At 44.3% G+C, this 18724-nt stretch overlaps 1 protein-coding gene across 1 annotated transcript; it reads left to right on the top strand.

Moving 5' to 3' along the window:
• The first annotated feature begins 456 nt into the window (after window positions 1–456).
• On the top strand, window positions 457–14223 carry ARL6IP5 (ARF like GTPase 6 interacting protein 5). The gene is made up of 3 exons (XM_028719434.2): window positions 457–700; window positions 11781–11998; window positions 12755–14223. The coding sequence occupies exons 1-3, from the start codon at window positions 525–527 to the stop codon at window positions 12925–12927; spliced, it is 567 nt and encodes a 188-aa protein (XP_028575267.1). The 5' UTR covers window positions 457–524; the 3' UTR covers window positions 12928–14223.
• The last annotated feature ends 4501 nt before the right edge of the window (window positions 14224–18724 follow it).

Raw genomic sequence — 18724 nt, 5'->3', positions numbered from 1 at the left:
TCTAAATAAATTTATTTAGTACCTTTATACCCCATCCCTTAGCCAAAAATGCTCTCAGAGCCGCTTACCAAAGCCTATGAGTAAACTAGCCCTATCCTCAGGAGGCTTACACTCCCAAAAACAAAATGCGGGTGGAAATGAAAGGGAAGAGTGAAAAGCAAGTGGAGGCACAAATTCTTATTAAAATTGCAAGTAGACATGCATAGCACTGCGCTGTGAACCAGTACCTGGCAGGATCTTACAACGGTGTTCAAGGAGACAGCTACTGACCTCAGCTTTTTAAAAGGAGCTATTGTGTGAACTATATACATTGCAAATGTTGCATCTTAATTTGCAGACAGTGGGATTTTTGTGAAAGATAAAATCCGCCCTCCCGCGGCTGCCTTTCCCCCCCTTCCTGCTTTGCAGTCAACCAGAAATGCAACTCCAGTCAGCTGGTTGCTGCGTTGCCCTTCTTTAAGGCCGCCCTGCTGACGTCGCGCCGCCGCCGCAGCTGCTGCAGGATTCCGAATGGGAGAGGCATTATGGACGTGCAAGTAGCTCCTCTGAGATCCTGGGACGACTTCATTCCGGGCCACGACCGCTTCGCCCTGCCGGATTTCAAAGACATTTCCAAATGGAACAACAGGGTGGTCAGCAATTTGCTCTATTACCAGACCAACTACCTGGTGGTGGCGGCTACCGTGATCTCCATAGTGGGGTAAGCGCGGGCGCGTTCCGCAGCAAAGATGGAGCGGGGGCGCACACCTTTCCTGGCCTGACGCTGGCAACTCTAGCAGAGCAATGGAGCATTTTAGCTTCCGTTCTCCCTTTCTCTCCTGAGGGTAGCAAGCTGCCGCTTGCAAACTGCAAGCTGCTGCTCTGCACATACTAATTGAATAAATTCCCATGGAACTTAATGGGGCTTACTTCTGAGAAGAGGTATATGGGGTTGTGCTGGGCCTCCTTGTTTGCTTTCCATCGCATTCGTATTTGTGGAGAAGCTTCTAAATAACATACGTTGCCGGATGCGCACTGCTTCGCTCTCTGGTTTTAAGATGGAGGTAGCTTAGCTGTGAGCAAGACGATAGCAAATCCGCTGTATGTATCGCAAAGTGTCCTGCATAGAGCAATCCTGCCTGAAATTGCTGTTTTAGCCATACAAGGCAGGTGCTTTCTTCAGTGCCGTTGGCTAAGTGTAACTTCCTGAGTTGATTTCCTTTCTCTCCTTCAAAATGTAGCTGTAGGCGTCTTCCTTGTTGAATGTACGTTTTCAAAAGTGAAACCTACGCTTCTATTAGATTTGGATCATGAAATCACCAGGGCTAATTTATTAAGACTGTGTTTATGCAGGAAGAAATCTAGGTGTTTCTGTGCCGCCACCCCCTGCCGTGCCTTGAATACAATTGTAACATTGTAATATTCTGGAAGTCAGTGCTGTGTGTATATGACCCATTGTTTGTGGGAAATTGGTATTTTGCAACTATTCTTGTTAACCCTGTTGAGAAATGCACTTTTATTTTTATTTTATTTTTGCTTCTTTGGGGGTGAATTGGGTTAAATGTGAGGTACTTTTTAACCTAGTTCTGGTTCTTTCACTTTTTAAAGAAATAAATGGTCTTTTACATAGTTCCCCCCTATCCCCATAGTATAATAAACTTACAGAATAAATCCTCAGATACTCTCCCAGTCCTCATATTCCCTGTGTCTATTATTCATTTTGGCCCAATAAAAAGCTTTCCTTCTTCGAGACAGTTAGTTTTTGGAAAACCTTGATAAATCTTGGTGCATGCTCTCTCTCCTATATATATATAGAGAGAGAGAGAGAGAAAATGTATTTCAGGCCTAAACTGATGGGCGTTGGTATTCAAAACTCTAACTGCAATTTCTTCACATGAGTCATGCTTGCTGGACTGTGCCACATGGCATTTCATCCTTAGAAACTAGTTTGTTCCTGGCTTCTTCAGAGGACTTGAATGGAAAGAGGAGACTTCCTATGCTTCCAAACCATTAATGTGGCCTTGCCATTTGGAACTAGTCATGAGTCAGCCCCTCACTCACGTGACAGGTTCTGAAATTGTTGGTTGAAAATTTGGCAGTCTGGTGACTCATCAGTTTGGCCTCTGCTGCACTCATGAGAGCTAGAAGCTTCTGTTAAATGATTTGTGTGTTAGAAAGCAAAAGCATAGCTAAGAGCGATTCTTGCTTCCCTTACTCATTGTCCTCAGAGTCTGATTAAGGGGATCGGATTTTCACTGACCAGGGTTTTTTATTCCTGTCATGGTAAAGGTAAAATAAATGAAATCTTCAATCTACAGAAGCTGTAGAATGAGTAAACTGAGATTAAGCTCACTTGCTTTCCCTTAAGTCTATTATCATTAATAGAGCCTAATTTAAACATGTTTAACATTTCCCCTTGCTAGAAAAGCTCTCCTCAGAGTAAGTAGTGTTTCCCAACATGTTTTGGACTACAACTGTCATTCACCCCACCAGCAGGGCCCGTAGTTGGGGATGATGGGAGTTGTAGTCCAGGCTGCTTTAGAGCATCACTGAGATTTTACGGCTAAAAGGGTGTGCGTTTAAAAAAACCACGTAGGAATTATTTATATGATACTCAGAACACCTCCTTTTTGAAGAGAACCTGTGAATATATGAAAATTCTAAGCAAAACCACACAGGAAATCCTTCTTCAGTCTCCTTTGAATCCTAAAAGATGAAAGAACAAAAAAACAAACTGCCATTTTGGCTTGGTGTTAGATTTAGGCTGCATTCATCAACCTTTGATAGTTACACTTGCAAATCCTTTTACAGACTGGGTCTTTTACTTCATACTAAAAGTGAGACAAGGCATATAATTGTTCCTTGATGCTTCCATCAGATAGTCCAGAAACAAACAGGACTTTCCTTTATTCCCTAGAGGTGGACATTGTGTTTTTTTAGAGAAAGACCCTATAGCAGGCTTAGGCAAACTTGGCCCTCCAGATGTTTTGAAACTACAGTTCATCATCTCTGACCACTGGGTCCTGTTAGCTAGGGATGATGGGAATTGTAGTCCCAAAACATCTGGAGGGCCGAGTTTGCCTATGCCTACCTTATAGAATGGAAGGAAGTAATTCTAGTTGGAAGCTAATTGGTGTGGCCAAATGTTTGGAACATGACATTGAGCGCTGGGCTTATTTAACTGATTCTCACTTCTTGATGCAAGTTTAAGGGCTCTCATCCATTCCATTTTCTTTTGATGGCTTTCTGTACATAATGAAAAACATATTTTCCTCCATGATGAAAATAATTTATATAAATATTTGTATTCTGCTATATATCTCAATGTTTTACAACAATAAAAACATAAAACCATGCAATAAAACCATAAAAAAGTTAAACAGACATCAGTTTAACACACATCATTGTGGAATAAGACTAGGTTCCCCCCCCCCTAAAAATAATGTCAAAAATTAGGGGGTGTCTTATACTCTGGACCATCTCCCCCCATTTTCTTAAATCTGAGTCCCCCAAAATAGGAGACTTCTTAAACTTGGGGACTTCTTATAGATGGAAAAATAAAATATTTTTAATTGCCTGAATAGGCCTGGCGGAATAGAAAAGTTTTCAGCAGGCATTTAAAAGTTGGCACAGAAGGCATCTGCTGAATCTCTGCTCACCAGGCATGTAAGGTGTTAGGCTGGTATCTGATCCCCATTATTGGCAGGTGGAACTGCTACATTCATTCTATATCATAATGGAGTTGGCCAATATAGGCAATCTCACACCTGTGCTAATTACCTGTGGTAATTGGGAATAGGTGGAGAGAGGCCATGTCCAGTGTGTCTGCTTAGTGGAGAACAAGGGGGGGTTTTCCCTTTCAAAATATTTTTGATGTATGTAAGTCTTACCCAAAACATACTTGCTTGGAAGATTGTTCCATTCAGATTTACTTAAAAGCTTTAAAAAAACCTAGCTGCAAGCTGCACTAAGTCACTTCTTAATAATCCGATGCAAGGTTCATACAGTAATACAGATCACTGTTTATTTTACAATTGCTGAGGTTGCATCTTGGTTTATATGGTTGCATGTTTTAAGGCTTTTCCATAGTTGAATTTTTCTGGCTCCTCCTTTTCCTGTTTGTTGCTAGCTGTATGCACTGCAAAATCTTTCAGGGAGTGAGGAAGAGCCACCTGTGGTGTTGGCAACTAATTTTCTTTTTATATAGCATAGAAAGTACTGTGCCTTAACTAACTCCATTAGCCTCCATTGTTTCTTCTTGAACATATGTCATCTCCAACTCAGTATTCTCTTCCAACTCTCCTTCCCATCAATACTCTTTTATCAGTTTACTGTGTTATCATCTGCCCTGTTGAACAGGCATGCAGCCTTGGCTTTGTTTTGTTCCCTTCTTTGTCCACTGTGTTCAGTCTGTTGCCAAGTTGTGTTCTTTTCTCAGCCTTCTGTAGCCAAAATAAATCTCCTCTTGTTCTGATCACATGATGTCTCTTCTAATCTACACATTGATTTTATCTCTGCTCCTGGATCTTTGCAGGCTTCTTCCCGCCTCTTCAAAACCCTTACCGTCTTTTCTCCCCTCTTATGTTCTTCCTTTGACCTTTGCACCACCACTTCCATCCAGCTGAGGGTCTCCTGCTCCCTCAAATTACTCTACTCTTGCTGCACCTTATGCTTGGAACTGCCTCCCCAAGTACCTGTGTGATGCTACTTACATCTCTCTTCAAAATTCACTTTTTCCATGAAGTCTTAAGCCTGGTGAACATTTAACTCTGGCCAGCCAATGAGGAACATTTACAGTTCAACTAATTAAGTTATGAGGTTTATCAGATATTTCTGTCCTCAACGTCACAATTTAGTAAGTCTGGAGTGTACTTAAAATTGGTACTTAAAGCTAAGCATTGTCTGTTATAGTATGCAGCTGAAAGAAGGGCAGTGAAGAATAAAACTCCAATTGGATGCTGTGGCAAGTCTTGTTTTTGCTTCTGGAGTTTTTTCTATAGCTTAAGTAGCCATGTTTCAAGCACTGCCTCTCTTACAGATCCTGTCTTGCTTATATTACATTCATAGCTTTCCAGTGCCCTTTATTATCAGGTTTGTTTTAAATGATCACATTCAGTTGAGCCTCCATCAACAATGGACATATGCAAAAAGCACATTATATTTAGCCTGACACAAGCAGGTGGCTGAATTAGATTTTGTATGCCATATCTTTAGTCTACTGTTCTTGGTTTCTCTTTCCCCCTTCTGTCCCCTACACCACCACCCCAGGTCACCAATGTCTGCTTCAATTTCATCACTGAACTTTTAAATGGCACTCTCTACAGCCAGCCATTGGTAATGCGCTATGCGTCTTTGTGCCCTTCCAACTGAGTAGGAGTATTTTTTTATCTCTCTGCAAAAAGGCAATTCTTTCCAAACTTAACATAGCCTTTCCTATAGTACTGCTGTAGAAACAAAACTTAAAAAACAACAACATAGTGATATGGAAGATCTGTTAATTTTATCTCTTTCAGTCAAGGTCTCTTCCTAATTCAGGAGGAACATGCCTTACTTTCTGGTCCCAGAACATGGAAGCCTGTGCTCCTATCACTTCCCTGAGTGAACCTTCCCAGCTTCTTAAAACCAAGTATTTCACGCATTGGTGCCAAGTTGTTGGAGAATACAAGCTTGCTACAGTGTGCTAACCACTGGAAGCAAGGATCTCATAATCAGGCATGCAGTATGCAGTGCTTACCTGGTGGTGGTACATAAGCTGAAACCTTATTACTAAATCTATTCCGTTACAGCTTTGCATTTATTTGGTGGCTTCTTTTATCGTTCTTATCGACATCTCCGACTGCATTGGAAGCTTCCAGCTTCTGGGATTGTCCTTAATCCTAGCACCTGCAGCATTGCTTAGTCTGCCCATTTGAGTTAATGCAATGACTTCCTGCTTGCAGTTCATCCAACCAAGACACACTTGAGTATGAAATGAGCTTTCCACAGTCAGTCTGTTCCACTTTGCTGCAGATGGTTGGAAAGCAAATCTTCCAGTAGCAAATGGAAGCATGTTCTGTTGGCTTGGCTGTATAGAGGAGTACATTATTTGTTTGCCTGTAGATCACTTCTTTATTTTTCGCCCCACCTGCTTTCTTCTAGGTGCAACATCTTTCCAGCAGGCAAAAGTTGTTTCCTGTATCTCTCAATGAGACCTTAAGGCATCCATTTAGTGGTCTATTTATATAGAGTGCTTTACACTTCCTGGTTATTCCTGCCACCACTACAAAACCTATTCCTTGGCAATAAGAACTAATCACCTTCTCCCCAAGTTTGTTTTTGTACGTTGTCCGAGTAACACCAACCTCAAATAACCACCGCGCTACCATGCTACAAGATGTCTTGCACATATACTGGTGGTGTCTGATACGTTCAATAAATCTCTCTAACGAGGGCTATATTTAGAGTGTATCCTATAACTAACCTAGCTCCTGATACCACCTGTGGCATTTAATGACTCCCACTTGGAGGACTTCAGAGCACACTTCAGACATGATGGATTACTTGTCTTATCACCTTAGCTAAGATGGTATCAGCATTGACCGCCTGCTGTTAGAGAAGAACTTTCTAGGGTGTTACCTTGTATTCAGAATTATTCCAAACATATTATATGTGCACTTCTCTTAGGCAGCGGCTGGCTGTTATTCTTGCCAAATGAAGACCACATAATTGTTGATTCAATAGAAATAAATTTGGAGGCAGCAGTTAGGACAGATTCTGAAGTAGCATACAATGTTGGCAGGAGGAAGCTTTTGAAGGGACTCTGTACACTCATGCATGTTGTGTTTGAAATGCTTGGCCAGAGAATTTGCCTTGGGACACTTGCATAAGCAGGATGCAGCAGCAGCTAAGGGAAAATGCACAAAGTTCTCAGTCTTTTTAATCTCAGACTATCCTCTGAAATGAGATTGCAGATGGTAACCTAGATCAGTGTTTCCCAACCTTTTTTGGGCAAAGGCACACTTGTTTCATGAAAAAAATCTCGAGGCACACCACCATGCCAGATGGGGAAAGGTCACTTTTTACTTATGTAAAAAAAAAAATAAAAAAAATAGTAACAGCATAGAAGGTAGAGAAGGTAGGACTCGAACCAGTGGATTCACGTTACAATAAAGATTTTGACTAAACATGGGAAAGAACTTTCTGCTGGTAAGGGCTGTTCAACAGGGGAATGGTCTCCCTCGGGAGGTTTTTCCCTTCTTGGAGGTTTTTAAGCAGAGGTGGGATGTCTGTCTGCCATGGATGCTATGGCTGAGATTCCTGCACTGCAGGGGTTGTACAGTACTGGATAGCCCTGGGGATCCCTTCCAACTCTACGATTCTATTAGGATCCCTTTTATAAAAGAGAGAACTTTAATGGCACGGCCATTATTTATTTCGGCTTCTCCCAACGGGGCCACGAAGGATCAGAAAAGCTGAAGAAGAGACCCTTCCTCAGAGGAGGCGGGAGACCACCGGACCCGCCGAGGAGGGGAATCCGGCCGCCTTTCCCTCCAGAGCTTCGCCTTTTGCCCCGGCCAAGTTGCGCCGAGGGTGCCTTGCGGGCTCTGCGTGGCTTCAGGCGGAGCCTAGGAGCCACTTCCCAGCCTGGAGGGCAGGCTGTGCGCGGACCCCGCCACTCTCGAGGCGCGACCCAGACCCGGCTGCCTTCCACGGCCAGCAGAGGTAGGCCGCCGGCTTCTAACCCGGCGGAACTGGGGCGTCCCGGGCGCAGCGCCGCGCTCCCCGCTCCTCCCGCCCCGCCCCCTTCTCCCGGGTGCCCCCTCCCTCCTTTGTTCTCCGGAGCCCCGCCTCCCCCTCTGCCCCAGCTCGCCTATTGGCTCACGCAGCCACCACTCAGGTGGGGGCCCGCTTTGGCCCCGCTCCCCGGCCGCCGAGAGAGAGTGGGAGCGTGCGGAGCTGGGCTGGGCGGCCGGGCGTCTCCTTTCCTGCGCTGCTTCGGCCGCGTCTGCAGCCGCCGCGGGACCAGGCGGGAGGCCAGTCATGCCCAGACACTGCCAGCCGCTCGGAAGGAGCCGTCGCTCCGCCGGGCAGCGCCTGCCTGCGCGCCCCTCGCTCCCTGCGCCGAGGATGGCGGGGGCGCCGGGCGCAAGGCAGCGCCGGGGCTGCTGGGCAAGCGGCAGATGCTGATGCAGTTTGGGGAATTCCTGTCACAGGGAGCAAGACAGAAGCCTGTGTCTACAGGTGGCTTTCCTTGCTGCCTACTCATTGCAAATACGTAGGGCAGGAGTAGCCAATATGGTGCCATCAGATGCTGCTGGTCTGCAACTTCCATGACCCCATCACTATCCTTGCTGGATGGGGCTGATGGGAGCTGTAGTTCAACACAATCTGGAGGAACTGCGTTGGTTACCCCTCATGTAGACAGTGAATGTTGGTTTTATGATTTAATGACTGATGTGCCATCTTGTTCTCATCACTATGGCAAACATCTTACCCCTTTTAATTGTGTTCCACTGCCAATTGCCCACTTGGTGCTTTGCAATTTGATGCAGATACAGAAGCAAAGAAGCTATTGCACTAGGCAACTTCTGAACCACTGCTTTTGACAGTTTTAAACAAGCTTCCTCACAGTTACAGATTAAAGGCCTAAAAATATGTCTTGATAAAGATTCTAGCAGGCACAGAGACTAACACTTCCAGTTATCAGTTGTTCTCGCCTTGTCTACTTTTTGACCTGTTAACCTCTCACTTCTAGGAGACAGTATTCATGGCCATTAACAACAAATTCTGTTGGGTTGAATCCAGACTCACTCATGATTGAGTAAAACCCATGAAATCAACAAGACATAACTTAGGTCCCATTGATTTCCCTGGTTCTACTCTGTGCACAACTGAATCTGGATCTAACCTAAAGCCTGTAGCCAAAAAAAGTGAAGCTCAGTTAACGATTCTTTATTTTGATCCAAATGGCACATTGAGTTCTGCAGCAGACTCAAACGTTTATAGTTGCAGAACCAGCTAGGTAACAAAGATATAACAAATCCAGTGTATTATCTTGCATGCTTTCCTTTTTAAGAAATCCGCTTTAAGTTTGCTTGTGTTTAATTTTGCCTGTATTTGGGTTTTCAACAGCTTTCAGCCAATTCAATTTACTTTGAAAATTGGAACTTTTGATTGTTAGTTCATTGCAAAGAGATTTTTAGCAGCATAGAATAAAATTGCTTTGAGTGTTTTCTGCCACATACACTAGTAAGGGTGCCAGAGAAGGCAGCCAGTTGATTGATGTTAAACACTTCCCCCAAACGATTTTGAATTAGTCTGAAAGATGATGGCTTGCTTGCCTGTGTAGTGCAGCAAGGACTTCAAATCACTTGCCTACGACTACAATAGCTCACGTTTTAAGGTGGGAACCTGGTCCACAATCAGTTTAGACTGTACTACACATCTCTTGAGGCCTACTGGAAGCTTGACATGCACATGGGGAACAGCCTTACACTGAGTCAAATCACTGATCAGCTCTCCAGAGGTTTAGACAGAAATATTTCCCAGTCTTACCTAGATATTGAACCTGGGACCTTGTGCATGCATAATAGATGTTCTACCACTGAGCTAACTGCTGTAGGAATCAATTCTGTTACCAAGTGCAATGTGTATAACTTTTATTTTTATGTCATACTTCTATAAAAATAGGCTACCTCTCAAAACTCTGGTACAAAACCCGATTGCAGAAGAACGCCCAATGTGATGATGTCCGCCTTGAGTTACTGTTCACTTTTTCCAGGCAGAACATTCAGAAAGTTTTGCTCTAAATATAGCTTGTGGCTGACCAGAAGTGACTCAGACGCTGCAAACAGCAAGCAGACCCGGCCTGTTTTTAGTACGCCATGCGTGAGTTCCTGTGAGCAGCAGGAGCAGGTGGGCAACCCAACCTGAAGCTGTGATGAAAGGAAGATGGGTCTCCTGCTCTTTCACAGCAGTTGTATCATCTCCATTTTATTAAACTGGCAAAGATGGTAAAACTAGCGCACGTTAATTGTGTGTTGATAGACATGAATTAAGTCCTAGATGTACTTCCCAAGGCAGTGCTATGCAACGTATTGAGGAGGTCAGCAAGGACCCATTCACAAATCAGGGGCTTGGGCCAGGACTGGGTTCTTCACCCATTTGAGTTTATCCATGGCAGTGCAATGTACAGACGACCGACGGTGAGCCCATGGCTCTGTGTGCCTTAGTTTTGCCTTTGTGATGGGTGTTGTGCTTCTGAAAAGCATGTGAGCGAGGAGGGTGGCTCATCCACTGGTTTTTTACCTATACTAAACGCAGTGGGCTGAAATCTAGCATGTGTAAAAGTCCTCTGTTATATGTAAAGCAGTTTTAGGCAAATGTGTTCTTGCTCACACAGCAGAACTGCCTTCCCCATACCCCCACCCACCCACATCTGTTCCAGAAAGGGTTGGGGAAAATTCCTTGGATTCAGCCCCGGGTCACAGACCTGCAGGGGGGTTGTTTGTCCAATTCAGCTTTTTCAACTGCGATAACTTTGGGTGTCCTCTTCCCCACCCCCACTTTCTTTGCATCCCGCTTGATTTTATTTTGTTGGCATCTGCCGAGCTGTTAGTTTGAAATTATTTGAATTGTACCGTTCAGGTCTGTGGGTTCTCTGCACTTCGTCTTGACCCTTGGTGGTTTGCCTGACTTCTTGTGATGGGGTGAGCCAAGGAGGGATGCATGTCATTGAGACCACCCCAACAGACAACTGCACCACCACCCACCTATCTGGGGTTCATGTCTTGTAAGAGAATAAAGCCAGGTTGGGGCTGGCACTGTTGCCATAGAATAATAATAATAATTTATTATTTATACCCCGCCCATCTGGCTGGGCTTCCCCAGCCACTGGGCGGCTTCCCAAAAAAAGTTAGAATACTGTAATACATCAAACAATGTTGTATGCTGCAATGGGTGGAAAGGTAAAGGTGATGTTGGTTTGTTTTTAAGCTATGTCCTCTGTTACAGAGGACATATCTGAGGGGTGGGTGGGGAATCTGGAACTGGACTTATTTATTTTTACTAGCAAGTCTGTCATGGTGGGGTAGATGAGTGTGGATTCTTGTCTCTTGCAAGAATCTTTTGATGCTGACCTACATCTTTCTGCTTTGCATGCAGTATTTAGGCCCTGGGTTCTCTTCCCAGATTTCTGCCAGTTAAGGAGGGTTTGTGTCAGAGGCACAGCTTCCTATCGCTCCAGCAGTTTCCCCAAATGCAGCGCTCCCACTCCCTGCATAGAAGTGAATGGAAACTCCTTATTGGGATGCCATTAAGATGGAGATTAGTTCTGCTTCCGCCCCTGTTAAGCGCAGCCTTTGAGAAGGAAGTCTCTTGAGATGAGCATCCAGCCATAACTGCTTGGTGTGGTCTTGAAGGCGTGTGATGCAACAACTTCCCTGAAGCTAAGCAGGCAGCCCAAAATCCTCTATATATCCTCTGGAGTTCCCTGGAGGAAAGGCAGGGTATAAGGATCAGTAAAATGTATCCTTTTTTTTTTTTTTTTTTTTAAAGATAGTTCAATCGCTTTCCCTCGTCTGATCCTTTCACAGGTATATTGGTGTTGCAATTCTACTGCAGTACTTTACAAATAAATAATTTAGCCACTGTTAATGGGCCAAACTCCCCCCCCCCCCCAATTCCTTTTAGACTTGACTCCAGAAACATAGGGTGGTTTGTAGATACAGGAAGATGCATGCAAAATGTCTTTATGTTGATATAAAATGCTTGAGTAACATTTGGAAGACTTTGAGGGCGTTTGTACCTTTTTGTCTCTGCAGATTTCTGAATCCACTGAGCATGATCCTCGGTGCTGCTGTGGTGGTCCTGGTGTTCACAGCATTTGTGTGGGCATCGCACAACAAAGACTTCATTCGCAGGTTTAAGAAGCACTATCCAGCTGCCTTCGTGGTCGCTATCATCTTGTTGAGCTACTTCCTGATCTCCTTTTTTGGGGGCGTCATGGTGTTCATGTTCGGAATTACGTTTCCTCTGTTCTGTGAGTGCAAGTCCTCTTATTTTTGAAGCAGCTTTTCCTTTTGCTGTTTTGTTTTGTTTTGTTTTGTTCTGGACATTAAATGCCAACCTTGGTAGGAATTTTTTTCTCATTAACAATCATGATCAGAAGCCAATACGTATGTTTTATTTGTAGAAATATTTCTGTATAGCTTACTGCCTCAGTTTCAAAGCAACATACAGCCGTTTAAGCAACTTCAATATTAAAATTGCCATACAGCATAAAAATACAGCTGGTAGCCCCAGGCAGTATTAGTAGTAGTAGTAGTAGTAGTAGTAGTAGTAGATGAAGAAGATGGTGATGATAATAATAATGATGATGGTGCTGATGATAAAACCTGCTGGAATGAAGCACCAGCCCAAAAATACATTAAATGTATTTTTAATGGGCACTGGAACATCATTAATATCAATGTTTTCCTAAGCTCAGAGGGGAGGTGGTTCCATAATGAAGGTGCCACCACCAAGAAGACCCTCCCTCTGGTTGCTGCCAACCAAGACAGCCTTTCTCAGCTGATCATAAAGATCACACAGGGCATTAATATAATAAGTGACATTGGTTTTTATTTGCCATTGTACTATGATCAGAAGCCTTCCAAAGAGTCATTATAGCTGGGCACTATCAGCAGTCAGAATGCGCTCTTGGAGCTGATGGTGAGAGAACATGCATCTAATGTAGGTATGAAGTGGACAATATCTGTTGGGTATTAATGTGCTTTTTTGCTCCCCACCCCTCCAGTGATGTTTGTCCATGCTTCCTTGAGGCTTCGGAACATCAAGAACAAAATGGAGAACAAGATGGAAAGCATAGGCTTGAAGAAGACTCCCATGGGCATTGTGCTGGACCTTCTTGAACAGCAAGAAGAAGGCATCACCAAACTGGCTGACTACCTGGCTAAAGCGAAGGAGTAAAAGAAAACACGCATGTGGTTTATGGCTCTTTGGGCACTTGGTTGGGCTTGACCAGCATCGCTTTTCAGTCTGGGTGTGTGACAATACACAGACTGCGAAGATGAAGTGTGGCAAAATAAACAACCCCAAGTTATTCAAGGACACCCTGACCAGGATGGGGAGGTGATAGTATCCCTTCTGTGACATGCTAAGAGATCTGACACACAAATCCAATTGGTGGGTCATAGCACTATTTTGTGGGGGGAGGGGGGAGGGGAGCGTGGGAATTGAAGGAATGCCTCCTCTAAAACTATTTATGTTAGTGTTTTTCAAAGTATTCAAAGTGCACTAAATGCAAGCAGCCCCTTTCACTCGCCTGTCTGTCCAAGAAGATAAATCCAAAGTTAGTATGAATGAGGTCTTAAAAGTCCATTTTACAGTGTTTTGCAGTGCATCTTAATGTGCCTCTTGAGTGGTCTCTGTTTCCAAATGGAGAAGTGGAGAACTCAAATGTAGTCACATAACATGCACAGCTTGTTAGGACAAATCCTTATCTTTCTCCATTTACAAATGGAGACCTTCGTTCTGCATGAGAATTGCAAATCTGCATAGATAACATCTAGCAAACAAACATTCCTTCAGTGAACCTATGCAGAATTAAAATATTTGAGGGGCAGGGAGTTGCATAAGAATACGAACATGATTTTCTGTGCATGCCACATCCAACATGCTTTTATATAATAGAATTATGTAGTTATTTAACTCGGCCAGGCTTGATCTGCTATTAAATAGAAGTATGAGTCCTTTAAGAGTCTTTAGTCAACACTTATAGATATATTTTATAGAACAGATGAACTGGAAAATGGACTCTTAATTTTTGCTGATAATGTATTGTACTGGAACAAAGGGTGGGACTGTCCTGGTTTTATTTCCTATAAGGGGAAAAAACCAGTTCATGCAACCTTTTGCAACATATTTAAAGCACCTTGAATTTTTGCTTGAAAGATGGTTGAAAACTTTATTCTAGTCCAACATTGCATATCACACACCTGCATTTTCTTTCTCCTGTGTACTTATGTGCTGTGATCAGACTTGTTTATTTATGCAACAGATGTCCACAGAATAATATCTCTCTCTCATGTGATTCTTAGGATTGGTGTTAGCATTGTAGTCCTCTGCCCACTCTTCCTTTTTAAAATTGAGAGATGTAATGCCTCATTCCATACCTTAATTGTAAAATGATTAGTATTTTGTTGGAAATATGGCTCTATCTATGTATTCTAGGATTTAAGAGAAGTAAACTGGTTTTGATCTGTATGTTGTCTCATTTTAACTGTGCTGAGTGATTCTTTTCAGTGTTTGATTTAGCCAATGGCTCCATCGTTGCCATTTTGATTCAAAAATAGAAGAAATAGTACACAGATTCTAATATAATTTTACTGATGCTTTCTCAGTGCAAATTATTTTAAAGGAAGTGATCACAAGTGCAAAGCAGACACATTCTTGATTCTGTTTTTGACCTGGGCAAGAGTGATGTGTCTGAAATACGTGGTTGAGAGACAAAACTCCCTCTTTTGAATTGGTTCTGTTGCCATTTCATGACCGGCGATGCAACATTTTCTGTGGATCTTGCTGTTGGGTTGCTGTTCCCTGTGAACACTGCTGAGATGTGCCTGGCCATGGAATTGTTAACATGCACAGAGTTCCGAATAAGAATGTCTACTCAAAGAAACAGTGTTTGGATGTGCTTTAATGCATGCACAATTGATCTCTGGTAACAGAGGCAGGAATTTATAGGCTAGGCGTTGCAAATCCCTTTGTAAATTAATGCACTTTGTAGACTTTTACCATAGTCTTGTCATGGTTGTATAAAAAGATGAGTTTCCTTCTCAAACCCTCTCACTATTTTTCATGTAAAACATTCATTTTTGTTTTTGTTTTTAATTGAGAGTCTTTAATTCCTTTGTGCTTTATCGATAGAAGCGTCTCTTTTCACTAGTGTCGTTGGTGCCTTTTAACCTTGGGGAGATACGATGTATCTCCTGGGGGGCCATAGGATGCTGTGGACCTACCCCTCTGTAGTTCGAGAGAAAGGACGGTCTGTGGGAAACAGGCCTCCCTGATGTGGTGATCGAGGAATGATCCACTGACTGTGCTCAGAGGACAGTAGAGCCTGAAACAGGGGAGGCCTAGGTGTGAAGGTCTGTTGTTCACCTGACATTCGCCCAAAGAAGAGCACAATAAAATAGCCTGGGAACTAAGACATTTTCTCCCCCATTAGGCTTAGGAAGGCGGTAGATCATCTCATGGTGAAATGTATGGTATGTGTTATTTTAAAGTTGCATCCATGTCACTAAAGGACTGCAGTAACTCGTAGTACCTGGCTTCAAGAATTTGCTGACTTACCTGCTCTCTCGCTCTCTCTCTTTCTCTTTCCCCACCCTTTCTTTCCTCCAAAGAACTGTCTTCACTATTTGCTTTTCAGGGTGCAGCAACAAAGAGGCAAACATATAAGGAGCTAGTTTATCCTTCTGACCTCCCAGTGAAACCCGTGTTGAACGTGTTCCTCGGCATGAAATTTGAAGTCCCTTTGCCTAAATTTACAAAGAGATACCATGTTTAGAAACTCCTTATGGTGCTGGCTGTATCGGCTGTCAACATTGACCGCAGCTGTGCATAGTTGTTTGCTCTCCACACACACCCTGCCATGTACTGCTCTAGCTGATGAGCTGTGCCATTACCTGTGATCCCCACTTAAGTCTGAATTCAGACAGACTAGTAGTTAGGAAAAAGTGCAGTCCCACTCTTGTATATCCTCCAGTTATTCATTTTGAGCAAAATAAAACTGATCTGATAGATGTACTGACTGGATCTGAGTAACTCTGAATTAGGGTCTATAACACTGTAAAAACTTTGAACATTGAAATGCCATACAAGTGAGCAATAGCTAGAAGAGTAGAGAGAGAGAATGCTCAACTCCAAATCCCTATCTAAACTTTCATCTATGCAGGAGCTTCTGTATATTGCAACCCTTGAAGTTTGCTGATTACATCATCTTTGTTCTGCCCCAGGTATATTTTTACTGAGCAGCCATTTGCTGTGCTGCCACATTATTTTCCTTCCTGCAGTGTTGCTTGATGGCTAAACTGAAAAACCTGGAAGCTGCAGGATACAATTCTTGGGACAAAAGGGTTGCTTAAAACAATTTTAAAATTCAAATTGTGTGTATGATCTGTACCTTCAATGGAGCTTACTATGGAGGTATAGAATTGCAGCCTAAGTCTACACCACCCAATCTCTCATCACATTGTTTTTCTCTACTTCCGTACCACATGGGCAGCAACCGAGACAACCACAAGTCTGCCTTCTCTGGGTTGTATTCAGCTAAATCCTACTTGGAGTAGAGCCATCAAAATTAATGAACCAGAGTTTGCCATGCCCATTAACTTCAGTGGGTTTGTGCTAGCATTGCATACCATCCTCTGAAATTTATGTCCTGACCCTGATCGAAGGCTGTGCTCATTGACAATGGGGCTTGTGAAACTTATTTGTTGATTGATTTTACATAGCTAAGCTGCATTGAGCATTTCAAAGCCTGTGTGTTCTTAGTGAGTTTGATTGTGATTAACAGGGTGATGAGCTGCTTTCAAGATATGTTCATGTACAGAGATGGGGATCCTGTGGCCCTCTAGATATTGGGTTACAATTCCCATCATCCCTGATGATGAGCCATGGCGCCTAGGGATGATGGAAGTCCAACATCTGTAGGGCTGCAGGTTCCTCATTGTTGCTACAGTCAGTGGAAAGTACACCACAAAAGCTGTGAGGTTAGGTTGTCTTAGTTGTTATCCTTGGAGGCAGCTGCTGCATTGATCTGTAAGTGGTGTAGCTCCACAACCAAACAGTGATAAAATGTGATCTATCTAAGGCAGCATAAATCTGCTAGGTGGTAGCTTGGTATGTCTCAGTGTAATAGAACAGTTGCCCGGCAGGATTCCGAATTTAAACTGGCATAAGTGTGACATAAATTTAAGTTTGTGCAAGCCTGAAGCATAAGCCTCTTTTGAATTTAAGGGCCTGTACTCCTTTGCCATAAGTAAAATTCAAGTTTGCATGTTATATCAGAGTCCACCTTTCACAGAAGCATGTCGTACGTGCCTGTTTTACTCATTGCAGATCTGTATTGCAAGTGTCTCCAGAGCAGGAAGGAGAAATACGTTGGCCTCAACTTATAAGTAGGTTGCCATCAGCAAAGTGGTTGTGTACCTCATTCTTTAGGTACAGCTGCATGCATGATAGTTACATAAGGGAAGTGTGTTAAGGGGGGGTGCTTGCGTGTCTCTTGTGGGGGGAACAATGTCATTACAGCTTTTGAAATGGAAGTGCTGTAGTGGTGAATAAATGAGAGGCATAAACTGGTATAAAGCTGAGAGGCATAAATAAATGAGAGGCATAAAGCTGGTTGTCACAAGTTAATGAGAAAGTGGATGAATTTACACCATGCACACACCACAATATATTCATTGCTTCTGGAATCCTGCAGTACTAAAAGCAAAAGATCACAAATGAAATGGAGATGTACCGTATTTTTCGCACCATAGGACGCACTTTTTCCCTCCTAAAAAGCAAGGGAAAATGTGTGTGCGTCCTATGGAGCGAATGCAGGCTTTCGCTGAAGCCTGGAGAGTGAGAGGGGTCGGTGCGCACCGACCCCTCTCGCTCTCCAGGCTTCAGGAAGCTATCCGCTAGCCGTGGGAGACCCAGCTCTCCCACGGCTAGCGGAGCGCTGCATTAATCCCGAAGCTTGGGGCGTGCGGAGCTCAGCGTGCCCCAAGCTTCTGGGTGCCGGCAAGGTCTCGCTAGCCCTGGGAGAGCCCCGCGACGTTGCGTGGCTCTCCCAGGGCTAGCGAAGCGCCACGCTAATCCCGAAGCTTGGGGCTTCGGGATTAGCGCTCCGCTAGCCGTGTCTAGGCTGCGGATAGCAGCCTGCTTCCCGGAGCGCCGGGCGCCCTGAAAGCAGAGCTCCAGGCGCTTCGGGAACACATGGGGCTCCCCACAGGGCTCCCCACGCTGCGGATAGCAGCCTGCTGCCTGGCGGGTGGGGCGCCCTGAAGCAGAGCACCCCTCGCGCCAGGCATACATCCGCAGAGTGGGGAGCCTTGCAGGAGTTCCCCACAAGGCTCCCCACGCTGCGGATAGCAGCCTGCTGCCTGGCGGGTGGGGCGCCCTGAAGCAGAGCGCCCCTCGCGCCAGGCATACATCCGCAGAGTGGGGAGCCTTGCAGGAGTTCCCCACAGGGCTCCCCACGCTGCGGATAGCAGCCTGCTGCCTGGCGGGTGGGGCGCCCTGAAGCAGAGCTCCCCGCCTGCCGGACAGACATCGGCCAGCCCCACAAGCTTGGGGGACAGCAGGGAGGCGCAGCGCCACTATCCCGCTGTTCCTCGACCTGGTTCGGTTTCCCTGACCTGCTTTTGGGGGGGAAATAAAGGGGAAAATTTTTTCCTTTATTTCCCCCCAAAAAAACTAGGTGCGTCCTATGGTCCGGTGCGTCCAATCGTGCGAAAAATACGGTACCTGTTTTTCAAAATATTTCCCCCCCCCCCCCACAATATGGGAGAGTCTTCATCTTACATACATTGCAGCGCTGTATTTCGCTCTTCAAAAATCAAAAGAGCTGGCCAATTAAGTCATTGGCCAGGCCAGCCTTTAGAAACTGCTAAATAATTGGCCAAGGGTGGATTATCACCTTTGTCTCTAGCGACTAATCTCCAATCTTCTGCAAGGACCAGGCCTAGTTTTCTCCTCCAGCTTGTAATGA

Source organism: Podarcis muralis, chromosome 2 (genome assembly GCF_964188315.1).
Source record: "Podarcis muralis chromosome 2, rPodMur119.hap1.1, whole genome shotgun sequence".
Taxonomy (NCBI): domain Eukaryota; kingdom Metazoa; phylum Chordata; class Lepidosauria; order Squamata; family Lacertidae; genus Podarcis; species Podarcis muralis.
This window is presented reverse-complemented; position numbering and strand designations above follow the sequence as displayed.

Coding starts and splice junctions, on each gene's coding strand:
- ARL6IP5 (XM_028719434.2), top strand. CDS start 525: ATGGACGTGCAAGTAGCTCCTCTGAGATCCTGGGACGACTTCATTCCG. Junction 701..11,780: donor ACCGTGATCTCCATAGTGGG/GTAAGCGCGGGC, acceptor TTGTCTCTGCAG/ATTTCTGAATCCACTGAGCA. Junction 11,999..12,754: donor AATTACGTTTCCTCTGTTCT/GTGAGTGCAAGT, acceptor CCACCCCTCCAG/TGATGTTTGTCCATGCTTCC.